General features: G+C 38.7%; 1 protein-coding gene across 1 annotated transcript; it reads right to left on the minus strand.

The window, feature by feature from the left end:
- Positions 1 to 2,076: 2,076 nt before the first annotated feature.
- Positions 2,077 to 21,724, minus strand: dapp1 (dual adaptor of phosphotyrosine and 3-phosphoinositides). Its single transcript, XM_075447604.1, has 9 exons — positions 21,322 to 21,724; positions 18,549 to 18,671; positions 15,877 to 16,010; positions 14,284 to 14,414; positions 13,157 to 13,204; positions 12,971 to 13,033; positions 12,796 to 12,881; positions 5,452 to 5,539; positions 2,077 to 2,573 (listed from the first exon to the last, which is right to left on the minus strand). The coding sequence occupies exons 1-9, from the start codon at positions 21,378 to 21,380 to the stop codon at positions 2,550 to 2,552; spliced, it is 756 nt and encodes a 251-aa protein (XP_075303719.1). The 5' UTR covers positions 21,381 to 21,724; the 3' UTR covers positions 2,077 to 2,549.
- Positions 21,725 to 22,723: the final 999 nt, after the last annotated feature.

The following is a 22,723-nucleotide window of genomic DNA, read 5'->3' on the forward strand; positions in this document are numbered from 1 at the left end:
GAACTTCTGCTGTTAACCTGTTGGAGCAGCTGACTGAGCTTTCCAAAGCCCAAGTAATGCCTGGAATAAGACCCCGAATCAAGATGAGTTAGAGAGGAGACGTCTGGGATGCAGAGCAGGAACAAAATGGAGGAAAAGGAGGAGGAAGTTTAAAGCATTTCTTCTTTTGGCCATCAGGGGAAATATGAGATCACTGGTGGATAAAATGGACGAGCTTGGAGCCCTGATCTAACAGCTCTCTGCTCAGCTTTAAGACTATCCGGGCAGACAGAGACTGCAGACAGAGCGGTAACAGGAAAGGAGGAGGATCACACAGCTGGTTAACAACAGATGCTGTAATCCTGGACCTGGCTGCAGGAACAGCTCTGACAGCTCTCTGCTCGGCTTTAAGCCAACAAACTCTTAGAAACCAGTGTAGTGGCCATTTGTCCATTAAAAACAAATTAAACTTAAGCCTGATTTATGCGACATTATAATAAAAAAATATGGCGAAAATTGATGTTTTTTAGGCTGTGGACAGTAGATTTTGATATCCTTGGAAATGAAAACAAATATCCTGAAATCCCTCTGTAATTTTCTTTTCATTTTGTGTGTAAACAAAATGAAAAAAGAATTTTGCACCTGGCTTTATCGTATGTTCAGATCTTCCGGAAATACATTCAAATATGCGCATATTTAATGAGATAATGCATAATTTGCATAATTTAACATACACAGGAAGTTTCATGGTGATATCTATTATTTTAAAATATTACCCTATTCACCTGTCGCCTTAAAGTTTAAGGCTTAAACCAAACAAAATCAAAAGGCCACTGATGCACCATGGGGGATGTGGTTTAACGCAGGCGAAAGAACATGAATGTCCAAAAATGAATTCTTGCGTTTTTCTGATTATTTATTTCCAAACAATAAAACAAACAAAAGAACAAAGAAAACCTGCTGCCGATTGCCCACCCCGGTGCATGCTGGTACTCCGGGTGCCCAGTGTGACCCAATTAGCAAAATATTCTAAACAAATAACTAACAAAGAATATTAGCAAAATAAAATCTAATCGAAATAAAGTTACTCATAATTAGCAAATTAAATTTACAACTAGAACCAAAAAACAAAAACTAACTCTACAAATAGCTCCTACAACCAGTATTGTTGTGACGAGGCATTTCTGATAAATCTTTGTGTTAAAACACACGTAGTGGGTGTATCTCTAGGTTAGAATCTGTAAGACACACATCCTTTTGATTCTATTCAGATCACAGGTTGTGTTTGAAACTGCCTACTACTCCTACTAACTTTAACTTTTTTTAAGTTCCCGGATGCATACTAGATTCTCTGAAATGTTGGGTATGCATCATGAGGTTACTACTCATACTCAAACTACCCAAGATGCAACGTAACGTGACGTCGCCGATCGTCATTTCCTGTCAAAACGGCAGTTTCAAGCTAGCTACAACGAGGGTAGGTTCACTTCCTGTTTTCAAAACAAAAGCACCAATTGTATGGTAATGGCTTTCCCTATGATAAAAGGCAACGGGTATTTTATTTTGTGAAAATAACCGGAAGTGCGTTGCTCACTGCGGCTAGCTTTAGTAGCGCCGAATTCGTGGGAACAAAATTGTAAACAGCCGGTATTTTGTCAGGTTTTCAACACGTTGGGGATCTAAACGACTACTTTCTCACCTGAAAATGTTTCAAATGTTGCTAAAGTTTACAGAGTTTAGAGCTTAAGGGAAATCAGCTTCAGGCCGGCTGATTTCGGCTCGGGCAGGAGCGAGATGCATTGTGGGTAAACGCTCTGCATACTGTCTGATCGATGAGTATGCAGTATGGAAGTATGTAGTATGTAGTATGCAGTATGTAGTAGGCGGTTTCGAACACAGCTACAGTCTTTGATTCCACACTTAAGTCTTCAGATGTAATTCAAGGGCAGTTGTGCAGTTAGACTCCCCCTTGTGGCAGAGACGAGTATTACAAAAACATCCTGTTTGCCATGTTTGTTGGTCAATGATGCATCATTTCCATGCACCATGTGTTTTATAATCCTTGTGTGACTGCGATTGAATAATCTGATCAGAATGTTTGATTTGACAGATTTTTATTTTCATCTTCTGTACATTCGTTGGTTATAAACAAAGCCTCCGTGTAGTTACACTCTCTGTCCTGTAGGGTGTGCCATACAGATCCACTGTACAGTTCTGACTTCCTGGACGTTACAGACGCTCCCGATGAAGCTCTGATGCAGAGTTTTTAAATAAGTTACGCATCCCTCAAACAAGTCAAACGCACACAAATCAGCATCCATTGCTGCTACTAAACGACATTACGTGCATCACAACCCTGACGTGCGTCCGTCTCCTTAAAAACTGCGTTAAATGTGGCGTTTAGAGATAAAACCCTTTCCCTCTTCACTTGGTTACAAACTTACTCAAATGACGCTTTGAGCACATGTTAAAACGTTTGAATTAAAGACTGTAGAAAGGAAACTGAGCACATAAATAAATCAGGAAACGCTACGTCCACGGTGAAGGTGAAACTCCTGCAGGGCCAGCCGTCATCGACCTTTTCTCATCTGTGACTGGAAACAAAAAGAAAGTCTCGTTAGCCAAAAAACTAAGAAAGCAGCAGATCATTCAGAAACTGTTAGTTTAAACTAGGGCTGGGCGAGTTAACTCGTTATCATCGCGTTAACTCGTTAATTATTTAACGCCGATAAATATTTTATCGCGCATTAACGCAGGTTTGATTATTGTAAAAGTCTGTTGAATAAATCACATTCACACAGTTACAGCAAACACCACGAAGCATGGAGGAATAAAATAAAAATGATATAATAATATATAAAATGATATAATAATATAGATCCCTGGGCAAACTTGCTGCCTTAGAAAGATTATCATACAGATTGCTGAATAGAATTAATGAGTACAACAAAAAGTGGTCCCATTATTTTTCATATGTGGGTTAAATGGCATCTCCAGCTCAAACTTAATTTGATGATCTGAATATACTGTAATGCTATAATTATTTAAATGTTTCTGTGGGTAGGGCATTTTTAAGTTAATTTATATACGTAGATTTTTGGTTAGTGGTTGATGTTATTGTCTTTTATTTTATTTATTTATTTTTTTCTTTCTATGAAGTAATCTTAATTATTGAATTGGCACATGCTATGGAGAGTCCAGAAGATTTACCAATGCCAATGTTTCTGTTATGTTAATCTGGAACTGTTGTGAATTTTTCTTTATGGAAAACTAACAAAGTTCAAGTCATAAAAATTAAAAAAAAATAAATAAATAAATAAATAAAATAAAAATAAACTAGCAGCTAACATCACCGCTACAGGTGTGAAGCTCACGGAGCTAACCGGCGCTACTTCCTGTTTTACTTGTATCAACATAAAAGCACGTGTTTCAAAATAAATTAAAAAAAAAACTCCTGCATTTACAGCCAAGTTGAATTGTCTTCTCAGCGTAGTAGTTCCAGTCTAAAATATCACTTAAAGGCAAAACACACAACTGATAGCAGCAAGTCATTCAAGGAAACAGACAGTGGAGCGAGGCTTCTACATAAAAACTACAGAAAGATGCTGATGTTAAAAGTGTGTTTGCACAACAAATGTTATGGCACTTTCATTCATATGGCAGCACATTTAAAATAAAGCTAAATGCTAAAAGCTATACGCTACTTTTGGATTCATTTTTGGATTCTGCGTACAAATGCGATTAATCGTGATTAATCAGGGAAATCATGTGATTAATTAGATTAAACATTTTAATTGTTGCCCAGCCCTAGTTTAAAGTTAATGTGAAAATGGCTTTTACCACCTATCACAGCCCTTGGTTTAAGTAGTTATCTTACTGGACAGGTTGAAATATTAACCGTTTGGCTGGTTTTATTATTTCACAGCATTAAAGGAAGAAAAAAAATGGCAAAAAACAATCTGTGTTATCATCGGCCCACAATTTCACAATCAGTGCAGCTCCATAAAAGCAGAAGTTGTGTCAGTTTATTCAGGGGTGTGTGTTAACACAACGCCAAGGAGGAAAGACACCAGCAGCGATCTCAGAGCTCTGTGGGTTAAAGCAGCTCTGCAGCGTGCACAGCGAGGTCTGACCAGCGCCGGCAGCAGCTGAGGAAACGCTCACTATTTCAGTAATAAGGAAGTAAGTTCACATTACACAATGACACATGTTCACTGCACTCACACAGTGTTGTAACTCAAAACTTTCCCTCTGCTGCTCAAACCGGGGGATTTCCTCAGTTTCCCAGAAAGCTTCCCAACTCCCCACATGAAGGTGGCAGCATATGGTAGATATACACGTGCAGATGCTGCCTCTTTTTGATTTTGGGGGCTTTTATGCCTTTAATGGACAGTTAAGACAGGAAGCAGGGGGCAGAGAGAGGGGGAACGACATGCAGCAAAGGGTCGTCTGATGTGGGACTCGAACCAGCTGTATATGGGGCGAATTGCTCAACCCACTACGCCACGGACCCCCTCCCCCCCCACCCCACCCCCCCCCCCGATATTCTATTTTAATTAAAAAAGTTTGAATATTATTGAGAAATAACTCTTTCTGTGCTTGAGAGCATATTTCTGGGAGAGTGAAGTCACTCCCAGGCCTGAAAATGTGACATTTAGTATCTGTCCCATCGAAGGGACAGATACAGGAAATCTTTCCTGCCACATGCCATCACTCTGTACAATAACAGCTAACATTGTTCTGCACTAATTGTCTTTATGGTCATATCAATCTTGCACAACTTTGTTGCACTTTTGCTGTACATATATTTTTAATTTAATTTATTTTTTTTTTATTTTATTTTATTTTATTTTATTTTATTTGTAATTTTAATTTTAATTTGATTTAATTTAATTTAATTTAATTTATTTTAATTTATTTTAATTTGATTTAATTTAATTTAATTTAATTTTAATTTAATTTAATTTAATTTAATTTAATTTTAATTTTAATTTTAATTTTAATTTTAATTTAATTAATTAATTAATTTATTTATTTATTTTATTTGTTATTTTTCTTTATTTGTTATTTTATTTTATTTTATTTTTATTTTTATCCATTCAGGTTTTTACTTATTTCTCAGCTTGGTGCTTTCAGTAAAAACTACTTTAAAGGTTCCATGAAAGTTGTTCCAGTTCTCGTTGTCACATTTAAACCTTTCATGATGAGATTATCTCTGAACCGATGAATCCAGTGCAGGGCTTGCTGCTGATATCGTGCACATCGTGCACATCATGATCAACACGTTTTTAAGTCCTGCTGCACACCGTGTCTCTGAGTGACTTCAGTCTGGTCTCAGTTCTGCAGAGGGAAGCTGCGTCCTCCGCTTCTACTGGGGACGGCCTTTGGATAGCTGGACGACTGATCAGTCCTGGACCTCCATAAGAGCAGGCTCACCTGTAGGAATGAAAGGCTGGGCCTCGGTTCACTCACCAGCTTCCACTGCAGGATCTTGATCCACTCGTCTGCCTCCACTCCCGTCTTTGCACAGATATAAAATGTCCGCTCGGGAAACACCAGACTGCGGGCACAGAAAAAGCAAACGTGGAGCTCAGACAGGAAGAAAACGCTCCTGTTTGAGGAGCTCCTGGACAGCTGTTTCTGCTTTGTGTCCTGATGGAATCTGACTCTTTGTTTTACGTCCCGTATCACTGTCTGTTTAACTCTCATCGCCCTCCTGCAGCTTCCTGTTTCTGCCGTCAGTTTGTTTGTGCTGCTCGCCGTGTTCTGCCCCTCGGTGCAGTTCTGTAATTATTCTCTAGGTTCAGCTCATCTGCTGCCATAAAGCCAGGCTCAGCGGCTGCCGCCCCGACCGCACATCTGGGCCTGTTCTGTGGAGCAGGACGGGTGGCTTCAGCATCAGCATCTGGGTTTTCAGAACCATGAAGCTGTTTCAATGGTTCTTACCAGGCCGTGTCACCATGGAAACCTGTTTCACTGGTTCTTACCAGGCCATGTCACCATGGAAACCTGTTTCAATGGTTCTTACCAGGCCGTGTCACCATGGAAACCTGTTTCAATGGTTCTTACCAGGCCGTGTCACCATGGAAACCTGTTTCAATGGTTCTTACCAGGCCGTGTCACCATGGAAACCTGTTTCAATGGTTCTTACCAGGCCGTGTCACCATGGAAACCTAACACAAAGCTGTTTCACTGGTTCTTACCAGGCTTTGTCACCATGGAAACCTAACACGAAGCCGTTTGACTGGTTCTTAGCAGGCTGTGTCACCATGGAAACCTAGGCCCAAAGAAATGTTTCTGTCGTCTTTAAAGATTTTCCTGCTGACTTTTAAAGATAAACATTTATGACTTTATTAATCAAAGTCGTGACTGAAACATTAAGGATTTTCTCGCCTTTTTCTCAGTCTGAGGGATGAAATTCACCAGGCTGCATCCGCTGATGCACATACATCTTTTAAAGTGTTTTAGGAATGAATCCAAACTCAAAAACCCTTTCGTTCAGCACTGAACTTTGACACTTACTGACTGTTTTGAATCAGTTTTATAGCTGCAAAAAGCATTTTGAAGAGTCATTCTGAAACATCAAACTTATAACATTTATGTTTTAGTCATCTTTCCTTTCATTCTGATAGAATCAGCTGATCCCAACTCCGCCCATTTTACATGAACATGCCTATATTCAGAGTCGGAAATCGAGTTCTTAACCAGCGTCGACGTACCGCTTCATGAGATGTTAGAGTCGGTTAAAGCAGATGCCCTGGATACATTGACCCTGAACTTTCTCTGGGCTTTCTCTGAAAAGCATCACTCCTGCTGGATTTAGTAAGAAGGAAATCAAAACCAGCACTTCCCGTTTGGGTTGATAAACTGAATGTGAAACTGTGCAGAAGGTTGTAACTTCAGTAAATCCCAACCGGCTACAGCTAATGGGCATTTCTCAATCCCTCCCTGGGTCTCTCTCTATGATTTTAAAAGCTCAAGCTTCCCCTTTTTCAAACAACACAAATGTCAGATGCTGCTGCCATGAGGAAGTGCAGCTCAGAAAAAACACGGGCTCAATCTGATCTGAGGAAGACTCGGTCGGCTTCGTCTGTTTCTTGCTTTTCAAGTTTTGTTTCACTTCAGTGGAAGTAAAGAGTTTCAGAGCACAGAAACAGCCCTGGAGAAAATGGCCAATGTGGCCTCTGATGGTGGACTTTACAAAAAAATAGAAATCTGACGCATTTCTGCATGTTGAAGCTTATCGAACAGTCTGGCTGTGTTCGAAACCGCATACTTCTCCCACTACTCCTACTAACTTTAACTTTTTTATGTTCCCGGATGCATACTAGATTCTCCTAAATGTTGGGTATGCATCATGAGGTTACTACTCATACTCAAACTACCCAAGATGCAACGTAACGTGATGTCGCTGATGGTCATTTCCTGTCAAAACGGCAGTTTCAAGCTAGCTACAACGAGGGTAGGTTCACTTCCTGTTTTCAAAACAAAAGCACAATTGTATGGTAATGGCTTTCCCTCTGATAAAAGGCAACGGGTATTTTATTTTGTGAAAATAACAGGAAGTGCGTTAGCTCACTGCGGCTAGCTTTAGTAGCGCCGAATTCGTGGGAACAAAATTGTAAACAGCCGGTATTTTGTCAGGTTTTCAACACGTTGGGGATCTAAACGACTACTTTCTCTCCTGAAAATGTTTCAAATGTAGCTAAAGTTTACAGAGTTTAGAGCTTAAGAGAAATCAGCTTCAGGCCGGCTGATTTCGGCTCGGGCAGGAGCGAAATGCATTGTGGGTAAACGCTCTGCATACTGTCTGATCGATGAGTATGTAGTATGCAGTATGTAGTATGCAGTATGTAGTATGTAGTATGCAGTATGTAGTATGCAGTATGTAGTATGTAGTATGTAGTTTGTATTATGTAGTATGCAGTATGTAGTATGTAGTATGTAGTATTCAGTATGTAGTTTGTAGTATGTAGTATGTAGTTTGTATTATGTAGTATGCAGTATGTAGTATGTAGTATGTAGTATTCAGTATGCAGTATGTAGTATGTAGTTTGTAGTATTCAGTATGCAGTATGCAGTGTGCAGTATATAGTATGCAGTATGCAGTATGTAGTATGTAGTATGTAGTATTCAGTATGCAGTATGTAGTATGCAGTGTGCAGTATATAGTATGTAGTATGCAGTATGTAGTATGTAGTATGTAGTATGCAGTATGTAGTATGCAGTATGCAGTATGTAGTATGTAGTTTGTAGTATGTAGTATGTAGTATGTAGTATGTAGTTTGCAGTATGTAGTATGCAGTATTTAGTATGTAGTATGTAGTATGTAGTTTGCAGTATGTAGTATGTAGTTTGCAGTATGCAGTATGTAGTATGTAGTATGTAGTTTGCAGTATGCAGTATGTAGTATGTAGTATGTAGTATGTAGTTTGCAGTATGTAGTATGCAGTATTTAGTATGTAGTGTGTAGTATGTAGTTTGCAGTATGTAGTATGTAGTATGTAGTATGCAGTATGTAGTATGCAGTATGTAGTATGTAGTTTGTAGTATTCAGTATGCAGTATGCAGTATGCAGTATGTAGTATGTAGTATGTAGTATGCAGTATGGAGTATGCAGTATGTAGTATGCAGTATGTAGTATGTAGTATGTAGTATGCAGTATGTAGTATGTAGTATGTAGTATGCAGTATGTAGTATGTAGTATGCAGTATGTAGTATGCAGTATGTAGTATGCAGTATGTAGTATGTAGTATGTATGTATGTAGTATGTAGTATGCAGTATGTAGTATGCAGTATGTAGTATGTAGTATGCAGTATGTAGTATGCAGTATGTAGTATGCAGTATGTAGTATGTATGTATGTAGTATGTAGTATGCAGTATGTAGTATTTAGTATGTAGTATGTAGTATGCAGTATGTAGTATGCAGTATGCAGTATGTAGTATGTAGTTTGTAGTATGTAGTATGTAGTTTGCAGTATGTAGTATGTAGTTTGCAGTATGTAGTATGCAGTATTTAGTATGTAGTATGTAGTATGTAGTTTGCAGTATGTAGTATGTAGTTTGCAGTATGCAGTATGTAGTATGTAGTATGTAGTTTGCAGTATGCAGTATGTAGTATGTAGTATGTAGTATGTAGTATGTAGTTTGCAGTATGTAGTATGCAGTATTTAGTATGTAGTGTGTAGTATGTAGTATGCAGTATGTAGTATGCAGTATGTAGTATGTAGTTTGTAGTATTCAGTATGCAGTATGCAGTATGTAGTATGTAGTATGTAGTATGCAGTATGGAGTATGCAGTATGTAGTATGCAGTATGTAGTATGTAGTATGTAGTATGCAGTATGTAGTATGTAGTATGTAGTATGCAGTATGTAGTATGCAGTATGTAGTATGTAGTATGCAGTATGTAGTATGCAGTATGTAGTATGCAGTATGTAGTATGTAGTATGTATGTATGTAGTATGTAGTATGCAGTATGTAGTATGCAGTATGTAGTATGTAGTATGCAGTATGTAGTATGCAGTATGTAGTATGCAGTATGTAGTATGTAGTATGTATGTATGTAGTATGTAGTATGCAGTATGTAGTATTTAGTATGTAGTATGTAGTATGCAGTATGCAGTATGTAGTATGTAGTTTGTAGTATGTAGTATGTAGTATGTAGTATGTAGTTTGCAGTATGTAGTATGTAGTATGTAGTTTGCAGTATGTAGTATGCAGTATTTAGTATGTAGTATGTAGTATGTAGTTTGCAGTATGTAGTATGTAGTTTGCAGTATGCAGTATGTAGTATGTAGTATGTAGTATGTAGTTTGCAGTATGCAGTATGTAGTATGTAGTATGTAGTTTGCAGTATGTAGTATGCAGTATTTAGTATGTAGTGTGTAGTATGTAGTTTGCAGTATGTAGTATGTAGTATGTAGTATGTAGTATGTAGTATGCAGTATGTAGTATGCAGTATGTAGTATGCAGTATGGAGTATGCAGTATGTAGTATGTAGTATGTAGTATGCAGTATGGAGTATGCAGTATGTAGTATGTAGTATGTAGTATGCAGTATGGAGTATGCAGTATGTAGTATGTAGTATGTAGTATGCAGTATGTAGTATGTAGTATGTAGTATGCAGTATGTAGTATGTAGTATGCAGTATGTAGTATGTAGTATGCAGTATGTAGTATGCAGTATGCAGTATGTAGTATGCAGTATGTAGTATGTAGTATGCAGTATGTAGTATGTAGTATGCAGTATGCAGTATGTAGTATGCAGTATGCAGTATGTAGTATGCAGTATGTAGTATGTAGTATTTAGTATGTAGTATGTAGTATGCAGTATGTAGTATGCAGTATGTAGTATGTAGTTTGTAGTATGTAGTATGTAGTATGTAGTTTGCAGTATGTAGTGTGTAGTATGTAGTATGCAGTATGCAGTATGTAGTATTTAGTATGTAGTATGTAGTATGCAGTATGTAGTATGCAGTATGCAGTATGTAGTATGTAGTTTGTAGTATGTAGTATGTAGTATGTAGTTTGCAGTATGTAGTATGTAGTATGTAGTTTGCAGTATGTAGTATGCAGTATTTAGTATGTAGTATGTAGTATGTAGTTTGCAGTATGTAGTATGCAGTATTTAGTATGTAGTATGTAGTATGTAGTTTGCAGTATGTAGTATGTAGTTTGCAGTATGCAGTATGTAGTATGTAGTATGTAGTTTGCAGTATGCAGTATGTAGTATGTAGTTTGCAGTATGTAGTATGCAGTATTTAGTATGTAGTGTGTAGTATGTAGTTTGCAGTATGTAGTATGTAGTATGTAGTATGTAGTATGTAGTATGCAGTATGTAGTATGCAGTATGTAGTATGTAGTTTGTAGTATTCAGTATGCAGTATGCAGTATGTAGTATGTAGTATGTAGTATGCAGTATGGAGTATGCAGTATGTAGTATGCAGTATGTAGTATGTAGTATGTAGTATGCAGTATGTAGTATGTAGTATGTAGTATGCAGTATGTAGTATGCAGTATGTAGTATGTAGTATGCAGTATGTAGTATGCAGTATGTAGTATGCAGTATGTAGTATGCAGTATGTAGTATGTAGTATGTAGTATGCAGTATGTAGTATGCAGTATGTAGTATGCAGTATGTAGTATGTAGTATGCAGTATGTAGTATGTAGTATGTAGTATGCAGTATGTAGTATGCAGTATGTAGTATGTAGTATGCAGTATGTAGTATGCAGTATGTAGTATGCAGTATGTAGTATGTAGTATGTAGTATGCAGTATGTAGTATGTAGTATGCAGTATGCAGTATGTAGTATGTAGTATGTATGTATGTAGTATGTAGTATGCAGTATGTAGTATGCAGTATGTAGTATGTAGTATGCAGTATGTAGTATGTAGTATGTAGTATGTAGTATGTAGTATGTAGTATGCAGTATGTAGTATGCAGTATGTAGTATGTAGTATGTAGTATTTAGTATGTAGTATGTAGTATGCAGTATGTAGTATGCAGTATGCAGTATGTAGTATGTAGTTTGTAGTATGTAGTATGTAGTATGTAGTTTGCAGTATGTAGTATATAGTATGTAGTATGTAGTATGCAGTATGTAGTATTTAGTATGTAGTATGTAGTATGCAGTATGTAGAATGCAGTATGTAGTATGTAGTTTGTAGTATGTAGTATGTAGTATGTAGTTTGCAGTATGTAGTATGTAGTATGTAGTTTGCAGTATGTAGTATGCAGTATTTAGTATGTAGTATGTAGTATGTAGTTTGCAGTATGTAGTATGTAGTTTGCAGTATGCAGTATGTAGTATGTAGTATGTAGTTTGCAGTATGCAGTATGTAGTATGTAGTTTGCAGTATGTAGTATGCAGTATTTAGTATGTAGTGTGTAGTATGTAGTTTGCAGTATGTAGTATGTAGTATGTAGTATGTAGTATGCAGTATGTAGTATGCAGTATGTAGTATGTATTTTGTAGTATTCAGTATGCAGTATGCAGTATGTAGTATGTAGTATGTAGTATGCAGTATGGAGTATGCAGTATGTAGTATGCAGTATGTAGTATGTAGTATGTAGTATGCAGTATGTAGTATGTAGTATGTAGTATGCAGTATGTAGTATGCAGTATGTAGTATGTAGTATGCAGTATGTAGTATGCAGTATGTAGTATGCAGTATGTAGTATGCAGTATGTAGTATGCAGTATGTAGTATGCAGTATGTAGTATGTAGTATGTAGTATGTAGTATGCAGTATGTAGTATGTAGTATGTAGTATGCAGTATGTAGTATGTAGTATGCAGTATGTAGTATGCAGTATGTAGTATGCAGTATGTAGTATGTAGTATGTATGTATGTAGTATGTAGTATGCAGTATGTAGTATGCAGTATGTAGTATGCAGTATGTAGTATGTAGTATGTAGTATGTAGTATGCAGTATGTAGTATGTAGTATGCAGTATGTAGTATGCAGTATGTAGTATGTAGTATGCAGTATGTAGTATGCAGTATGTAGTATGCAGTATGTAGTATGTAGTATGTATGTATGTAGTATGCAGTATGTAGTATGTAGTATGTATGTATGTAGTATGTAGTATGCAGTATGTAGTATGCAGTATGCAGTATGCAGTATGTAGTATGTAGTATGCAGTATATAGTTTGCAGTATGTAGTATGTGGTTTCAAACACAGCCATGCTGTAATCCTGGACCTGGCTGCAGGAACAGCTCGAACAGCTCTCTGCTCAGCTTTAAGAGTATCCGGGCAGACAGAGACTGCAGACAGAGCGGTAACAGGAATAAATGTCAGTCTGGTCACGTACCAGAAACAGTTGACTCTTTCCCGTGAGTAATCGAACTGGACTGCAGAGCAGGACCTCAGGTCCAGCGTTCGAATGGGCTCCCCACACTGCAACAGGGAAATACGACCGTTTACATGCGAACACAAGCAGCTACTTCAACCACATACTGTTACCAAAAAGCCGAGGTGAGACTCACCATTTTGTCTTTGAAGTATTTCAGTTCGTATCTGTTGAGTGTGAACCACCTCTGTTTCCAGTTCTTAAAGAAAAAGTCCAAATTCATCTTTAATGTCACCTGAAGTCAGTTCAAAGTCTGCGCCCCAGTTACAAAACAGTTTCAGCAGAAAAGAGGAAACAGTTGTTTCAGTCCAGCTGCTCTTACCTTCACAAATGCCCCTTGTTTCACCAGGTAGCCTTCCTTCGTGCCCAGCTGCAGAGATAAGCTTTGTGTCAGAGGAAAACTCTACAGTCAGAGCTGAACAACCACGACGTGAATGACTGAGCAATGCTGATGTTACACTGCTGAGAAATGAGTCATTTCACGTGTTTTTCTGTTTTAATTCAACAGATTTTGTCTTATTTTTTAAAATATGCAAAAAATCTGAATAGAAAGAGTAGGGCTGGGCAGCGATTAAAATGTTTAATCTAATTAATCACATGATTTCCCTGATTAATCACGATTAATGGATAGGAAAGTTCAGAGAGACAGGAAGCAGGGACAGAGAGAGGGGGAACAACACACAGCACAGGGCCGTCCGATGCAGGACTCAAACCAGGCTTTTATTCTGTAAAAGTCTGCTGCTCACAGGCTTTTATTCTGTAAAAGTCTGTTGCTCACAGGCTTTTATTTTGTAAAAGTATGCTGCTGTCTGCTGTGGAACAGGAAAAGAAAGTAATCGGCGGATCCACCAAACATGGAGAAGGGTACGGAACTTTTACTCGGCCATTTTCATGTTAAAGTTCTTCCAGACGGCGGAGTCGACAGAACCAGAGTCATCTGTAAACACTGCCAAGTGTAATTGTCTTCTCAGCGTAGTAGTTCCAGTCTAAAATATCACTTAAAGGCAAAACACACAACTGATAGCAGCAAGTCATTCAAGGAAACAGACAGTGGAGCGAGGCTTCTACATAAAAACTACAGAAAGATGCTGATGTTAAAAGTGTGTTTGCACAACAAATGTTATGGCACTTTCATTCATATGGCAGCACATTTAAAATAAAGCTAAATGCTAAAAGCTATACACTACTTTTGGATTCATTTTTGGATTCTGCGTACAAATGCGATTAATCGTGATTAATCAGGGAAATCATGTGATTAATTAGATTAAAGATTTTAATCGTTGCCCAGCCCTAATATTAAAGATTTAAAACGGGTTAAACGGTTGCAGAAAACGACTTTAAGGTCGCTCCAGCTGTCATAATAATTCTCTCCTAACTCCTAACTGTTTTCTTTGTTAAAGCTCGATGCTTTTGGATCAGGGGGGAGTGAGTGTTCTGCGTATGTTGTACCGAAGGTGCGTTGGCCACCAGGTCGTTTTCTGTGCGGCCCGTCTGGACGGCCGTGTGGACCCGCACCGACTCGTAGATGGACGGCTCCTCCACGCGCCAGGGGTACGGACACCTGAGCACGATCAGGGTTCCTGGTTCAGAGACACATGGGACGTAAAAACGCAGAAACAGCAGCGATGAGCTGGCAGATAAAAAGCTTCTACCAGCACAAAAGATGCAGATAAATCTGAGCAGATACGTCTAAGGCCAACGTTTGAGTCTGGTTTGAGATGAGTCCAGAACTTAGAGGATGGGCTCAGTGGACAGCTTGTGCTCAATCTTTTAAAATAATAATCGTGATACTGGTCCTGAACTTGTTTACACTGGAAAAAATCAAAGTCTTACCAAGTATATTTGTCTCATTTCTAGTCCAAATATCTCATTAAACTTAATATAAGACACAACTGCCTAACAAGTTCTATTTCAGCCAGATATAGGGACTTGTTTGAAGACAATACATCTGGAATATCTTGTTAAATGAAAAAGTCTTGAAAACAAATAGTTTTGAGTCACATATCATATGAAACAAGCTTTTTTTTTTTTACATTTGAAGAGGTTTTTAAGCTAATTTCAAGATCACTTTTATCTCAAAAGTCCTAAATATCACATCTTATTTCAAGAAATCTGGACAAGCCGATTTTCACTAGTTCCATTGGCAGATTCTTTTGCTTATTTCAAGCAAAAACGTCTTTTATTTGTTGTTTTTCTTACTTATTTTTGGAGGGGCATTTTTTCCAGTGTGTCATTATGACCAGTATCTGCCATCAGACGGGGATGCATGCAGGTGGAGAATCAGCCGGCAGCAGCAGAACCAAAGCAGGAATGTAGCTGAACCAGCCGGTGAACACACTCAGCCACATTCTGATGGCAGTGAGATGTATTTACTGTACTTCCCTCTATGCTCTCTATCTCTACACCGTCACCTCTGACACAGTCTGACCGGTGGTTTCCTTCTATGTAGCTTATTGTTAGCTTTGATGCTAGCTGTGATGTTAGCTGTGATGTTATATCCTCATCCTCGCAACAGAAACACTGTATTTTCACATCCGTGTAACACATTTTCTGCTACTATATTTACATGTTTCAGTGAATCTTTGCAGCTGTTTCCTGTTTTTCTGGAAATTTGTAAAGAATTGAGGACTGATCAGGACTTTTCCACAGTCCTGTGAGTCATTAACAGCCTCAACATGCTAATTAAAGTACAACACGGATAGCTACATAATAAATGTGCCTGAGGAAAAGAACCAAGTCTTAGAAGCACTTTGACCAACAGACTCATTTTTGAGGATTTGTTACCGTAGGTTTGGATAAACCAGCAGTAAGAAAAACAGTTTCTGTTTCTTTAAGACAAACGTTTTTAAAAAGTTGTTAACAACACATTCACAGCTAAAGAAGCAAACATTTCACTTGTGTGGGCGTGTGGAAAGGGCAGCGTCCTTTAAAGCATGGAAACATGCTCTGATAGTGACTGAAACGGTATCCAGGCAACAGAAAGAGGGAAGTAACAGAAGAAATGTTGGTTTGCTTCTCGTGGCTGCAGGAAGTTGTGCGTACCCGTCTCACTGCCCAGCAGAGGCTGGTTGGCGAAGTGATTGACGAAGTCCTGAAGGGTCGGAAACTCGTTAAAACCGAACACGTAGACGCCGTCTCTGCGCGTCACATGGAAATGCTTCACCGAGTCCTTCGCCCTGTGTGCCAAGAGACAAGAAACACACACGTTAATGCGTTAAACTCAGTTTAATTCACCAACAAAAACACAGTCAGTCCAAGATAAAAGGCGAGCAGGATTAAATCCTGGATATTTAGCTATGAAATACGTTTTTGGAATTACAGAAAAGCATCTTAAATATAAACGAGTGATGGCGAGTCATCGAACTTTGAGGCGTCGCCATGGCCACGCCCTTTAAGTTTTGAAAAAGTTGCCCAATGATTTTTTTTCCCCCCATGTCTTAAGAGTAACTTGGCCAAGTTTGAAGTCTGTAGCATTAAATCTGTAGGACGAGTTTGATCATATGCAGGCGTGGAATCGGTCAAAAATGGCACCAAAACGCACCTTCCATCCAAAATGGCCGCCTTCCTGTGGACGTGGGACTATAGCGGCAAGAGACTTTTTTGTGCGTCTGGGCGTAATGAATGAGTGTACCGAATTTTGTCATTCCACATGAAACTAACCCCAATGCGGGGACCATTTTGAAGCATCGTAGGGGGCGCTACAGAGCCAATGAGCAACTCCCAAAAATATAAAGTTTAGATTCTTTCATGTCGTCGACTGGCAGGTGGTGCTCGCAAAATTTCATGAGTTTTCAAGTACCTTTTGCAAAGAATAATTCGGAATAATAATAATAAACCTTACAGATACAATAGGGTCCTTTCAGTTTCACTGCTCGGCCCCTAATAAATGGATACAACGACGGTACAGATTCACAGATATGAATCAGAGCAACGATGCACGAACCTCCGGATCGATTCAAATGTGCCATAAATCAGTCAAAGACCTGATTATTTATAATTTATTATTATTTAGCAGCTGGATGGAGAATCCTGGATACATACTGCATACTACATACTACATACTACATACTGCATACTGCATACTACATACTTCATACTACATACTGCATACTGCATACTACACACTACATACTGCATACTACATACTTCATACTGCATACTACATACTGCATACTACATACTTCCATACTGCATACTGCCATACTGCATACTACATACTTCCATACTTCATACTGCCATACTGCATACTACATACTTCCATACTGCATACTACATACTTCCATACTGCATACTACATACTTCCATACTTCATACTGCATACTTCCATACTGCATACTACATACTTCCATACTGCATACTACATACTTCCATACTGCATACTACATACTTCCATACTGCATACTACATACTACATACTTCCATACTTCATACTACATACTTCCATACTGCATACTACATACTTCCATACTGCATACTACAAACTGCAAACTGCATACTGCATACTTCCATACTGCATACTACATACTTCCATACTGCATACTACATACTACATACTTCCATACTTCATACTACATACTTCCATACTGCATACTACATACTTCCATACTGCATACTACATACTTCCATACTTCCATACTTCATACTGCATACTTCCATACTGCATACTACATACTTCCATATTGCATACTACATACTTCCATACTGCATACTACATACTTCCATACTGCATACTACATACTACATACTTCCATACTTCATACTACATACTTCCATACTGCATACTACATACTTCCATACTGCATACTACATACTTCAATACTTCCATACTTCATAGTGCATACTTCCATACTACATACTACATACTACCATACTTCATACTACATACTTCCATACTGCATACTACAAACTGCATACTACATACTACATACTGATCGATCAGACAGTATGCAGAGCGTTTACCCACAATGCATTTCGCTCCTGCCCGAGCAGAAATCAGCCGGCCTGAAGCTGATTTCCCTTAAGCTCTAAACTCTGTAAACTTTAGCAACATTTGAAACATTTTCAGGTGAGAAAGTAGTCGTTTAGATCCCCAACGTGTTGAAAACCTGACAAAATACCGGCTGTTTACAATTTTGTTCCCACGAATTCGGCGCTACTAAAGCTAGCCGCAGTGAGCTAACGCACTTCCTGTTATTTTCACAAAATAAAATACCCGTTTCCTTTTATCATAGGGAAAGCCATTACCATGCAATTGGTGCTTTTGTTTTGAAAACAGTAAGTGAACCTACCCTCGTTGTAGCTAGCTTGAAACTGCCGTTTTGACAGGAAATGACGATCGGCGACGTCACGTTACGTTGCATCTTGGGTAGTTTGAGTATGAGTAGTAACCTCATGATGCATACCCAACATTTCAGAGAATCTAGGATGCATCCGGGAACTTCTGCTTACTCAAACTCGCATACTAACTCAAACAGTTAGTATGAGTAGTAGGAGAAGTATGCAGTTTCGAACACAGCCAAAGACTCCACCACGGCTCAGAGGGGTCAAAGGTCATCACAGATTTAGCATCTTACAGGGAAGCTGAGCGACGGTTTATGACATATTTCATTCAATCCAAGGTGCCACATATTGATGTAATAACGTATTAAATGTTGAACAGACACATCGATGTAAAGAGCAAAGTGAAACCAGAACAATCGAATGTTTGTCCTGACCTGACAGAGAGGGCGAAGCAGCCCGGCCCGTCGTTGCTGTTCCTCAGGAGGTAACTTCCATCCGTCCCGTTGGACAGGAGAAGCGCCTCTGCGGCGTGGCGGGACAGGTCGTAGTGGTACCACCTTCAGGAAAGTCAGAACAACAGGATCTGAGAGGAGAAATGTGTCAACAGGCCCAATCTGCAGCTTTAACCGGAGTGTGCCTGAACTATGCTGGACCCCAACACCCGACTCTATCTTCAGGCACGGGAAAAAATGCCCCTCCAAAAATAAGTAAGAAAAACAACAAATAAAAGACGTTTTTGCTTGAAATAAGCAAAAAAATCTGCCAATGGAACTAGTGAAAATCAGCTTGTCCAGATTTCTTGAAATAAAATGTGATATTTAGGACTTTTGAGATAAAAGTGATCTTGAAATTAGCTTAAAAACCTCTTCAAATGTAAAAAAAAAAAGCTTGTTTCATATGATATGTGACTCAAAACAATTTGTTTTCAAGACTTTTTCATTTAACAAGATATTCCACATGTATTGTCTTCAAACAAGTCCCTATATCTGGCTGAAATAGAACTTGTTAGGCAGTTTCTCCAAAATAACAGCAAGGATGATTTAAATATGACTTAATGCGCGTCATCAGCAGGGATGTGAACCAGCAGACCTCACAGAGGAAATAAAACATCAGATTTCAGCTGTTCACAGTGGCAGATGCAAAGGAAGCCAATAAAGGGATGTGAGAGTTCTTTATTTGCATTAACGGTGGTGCGGTTCTGTAAAAACAAAAAACAAAAACTCAAGAGAAGGGACGAGAATATCCAGAGATACAGATTTTAAAAGCGTCCCTCGGCTCCTCACATCCTCCTGTTGTCTGAGCTCGGCCTAATTATAACAATCAGAAACCAAAACTGAGACGAGGTCCCGTTCTGTGCACGGAAACTTTTTAAATAAACCAAGCCAGTTATTAAATTACACACTGGAAAAAATCAAAGTCTTACCATGTATATTTGTCTCATTGAGTATCTCATTACACTTAATATGAGACACAACTGCCTAACAAGTTCTATTTCAGCCAGATATAGGGACTTGTTTTAATACAATACATCTGGAATATCTTGTTAAATGAAAAAGTCTTGAAAACAAATTATTTTGAGTCACATATCATATGAAACAAGCTTTTTTTTTTTCATTTTGAAGAGGTTTTTAAGCTAATTTCAAGATCACTTTTATCTCAAAAGTCCAAAATATCACATTTTATTTCAAGAAATCTTGACAAGCCGATTTTCACTAGTTCCATTGGCAGATTTTTTTTGCTTATTTCAAGCAAAAACGTCTTTTATTTGTTGTTTTTCTTACTTATTTTTGGAGGGGCATTTTTTCCAGTGCAGACAGGTTTTAAAGACAGGAAGGCCTGAGTGACTCTGACAGAACCCCAGTTACCGTCTGACCTCGTGGTTACTCTGCAGGATCCCTGCAGGAAACGTGTTTATGGGTTTTTATGCTACTTCACTGCTGCCGGAGCCTTGATTTCCCAGAGGAAACCTCCTGAGGAATCAATAAATCTATCTATCTAAAACAACTTTCTTCTTCTTCTTCTTTCAGCTCCACATTGTTGTGGAACATCACTTCTGATCCCTGAGTTGTTTGGTGGGACCAGCTGCCAAATCTTTCCTTCTTTCGGCTGGATTATTGTACGTTTCAGAGTTTACTTTAAGATTTTATGGGTCTTTTATGGGTCCGGCTACAGATATCAGACCCCGTACGGGGGGGGGCGGGGCCTTCCTGGCAGCTCCGGGGTCAAGGGTCATATCTAGAGGTGACTGCACCTTTACACTGGAAAAAATCTAAATCTTACCAAGTATATTTGTCTCATTTCTAGTCCAAATATCTCATTACACTTAATATAAGACACAACTGCCTAACAAGCACCATTTCAGCCAGATATAGGGACTTGTTTGAAGACAATACATCTGGAATATCTTGTTAAAGAAAAAAGTCTTGAAAACAAAATTGTTTGAGTCACATATCACATGAAACAAGCTTTTTTTTTACATTTGAAGAGGTTTTTAAGCTAATTTCAAGATCACTTTTAACTCAAAAGTCCCAAATATCACATTTTATTTCAAGAAATCTGGACAAGCCGATTTTCACTAGTTCCATTGGCAGATTTTTTTTGCTTATTTCAAGCTAAAAACGTCTTTTATTGGTTGTTTTTTTTACTTATTTTAGGAGGGGCATTTTTTCCAGTGTACTATCAGGGCTCTTCGACTTCTGAAGGGCCAGCCTGAGGAAATAAGGCTCCCAGAATCAATCATTCATTAAAACTTATTTCATGTGACGTCATGTGACCCTTTGCTTTATTTTACTCATTTATATCGATTTTTTTTTTTATAGAATTGTAAAACTTCCCATTAATTATGTACTTTTATTCTCGGTTATTTGTTCAATCCTTAACTTATAATCGTTTAACTCACAGTTTCCTCTACCTGATCTGTCTTTAAATGCTGCTACAGTAATAAAGTTGTTATTATTATTTAGTTATTTATTATTTTGTGTGTCCCTGCAGTCTTTAAGTTTCAACAGCTTTAAATTCAATTTAAATGTAAAATTTAAACAGTTTTAAAGAGCAAATGATGTGATTTAATGGTCGATCTACAGCTGAAAGTGAAGGAAACAAACTGAAAGTGTCCGTTAGTTCACTGCAGGAGAACAGAAAACACTGCCTTTAAATGACCGGCTGCAGTTTGGATGTGACAGAGGAAAGTCAGGATGAAATCTTTACCCCAAAGTCTCCAGCTCGTCGCTCAGGTCCTCGGTGGAGGCATCGCTGTAGACGCTCATCTCTGCTGCTGCCGCCTCTGAGCTCAAACAAACTTCTGCCCCTGCAGAGGGAAGTGAAAGCCGTCCGCCTAACAGACAAAGAAACACGCCTACGAGGAAATGAGCTGAGACACAGCAGAGTGACTTTAATGAGGCTTTCCTTTTATTACTGTAAACAAAAAGGTTATAACGTCTGACACTTTAAGAGAAGCTTCCAGGACCTTTTACTTCTCTCTCTGTGAGGAAAAAACTGTGTTGACATGGAAAAAAATACTGTGCAGTGGTGTTAGGGAAGCCCCGCCCCCACTATCAGACATCATGATCAAATAATGATCATGGCATGTATTTGGATTCTTTAAGGATTGGTCATCTCCCCCCAACACTTCATCTAGCAAACATCCAGTGGCGATTCTAGAGTCTGTGGGGGCCCCAAGCAAAAAACTCCTAGGGGGTTCCTACCGACCAGTGTTCGTCACCAAAACATCTGACACCAACGAAAAATGTATGAAATAAAACCTCTTTTTATTCCAAACATGAAAAACAAAGGGCCTCATGCAAGAACATTTTCGTATTCTTATTCTAAATTTCTCTCAATTTTTTCGTAAGGTCTGGTACGAACACGCCACGTCAGACTCAACAAGCGCTCTTAACTTCGGAAAAAGTGTGTAAACGACCTGCGTAAATGATGAATGCCACGTGTGCGTATGTAAGTTCACGTGCACGAGGATAGTAGATTTGCATACTCCACGCCCAAAATGATACCATATAAGGCTGTGCTTCCTCTCTGCTGTGCCAGCAAGTGTTGAGTGTTGAGTCATGAGAATGGCATCAAGGCGCAAAAAGAACAACTTTAGGGGCTCTGAGACTGAAGTTCTGCTTTCAGAGATCCAGAAAGAACAACTTTAGGGGCTCTGAGACTGAAGTTCTGCTTTCAGAGATCCAGAAAGAACAACTTTAGGGGCTCTGAGACTGAAGTTCTGCTTTCAGAGATCCAGAAAGAACAACTTTAGGGGCTCTGAGACTGACGTTCTGCTTTCTCAGATCCAGAAAGAACAACTTTAGGGGCTCTGAGACTGACGTTCTGCTTTCAGAGATCCAGAAAGAACAACTTTAGGGGCTCTGAGACTGAAGTTCTGCTTTCAGAGATCCAGAAAGAACAACTTTAGGGGCTCTGAGACTGAAGTTCTGCTTTCAGAGATCCAGAAAGAACAACTTTAGGGGCTCTGAGACTGAAGTTCTGCTTTCAGGGATCCAGAAAGAACAACTTTAGGGGCTCTGAGACTGACGTTCTGCTTTCAGAGATCCAGAAAGAACAACTTTAGGGGCTCTGAGACTGAAGTTCTGCTTTCAGAGATCCAGAAAGA

This window comes from Odontesthes bonariensis, chromosome 17, assembly GCF_027942865.1.
Source record: "Odontesthes bonariensis isolate fOdoBon6 chromosome 17, fOdoBon6.hap1, whole genome shotgun sequence".
Classification (NCBI taxonomy): Eukaryota; Metazoa; Chordata; class Actinopteri; order Atheriniformes; family Atherinopsidae; genus Odontesthes; species Odontesthes bonariensis.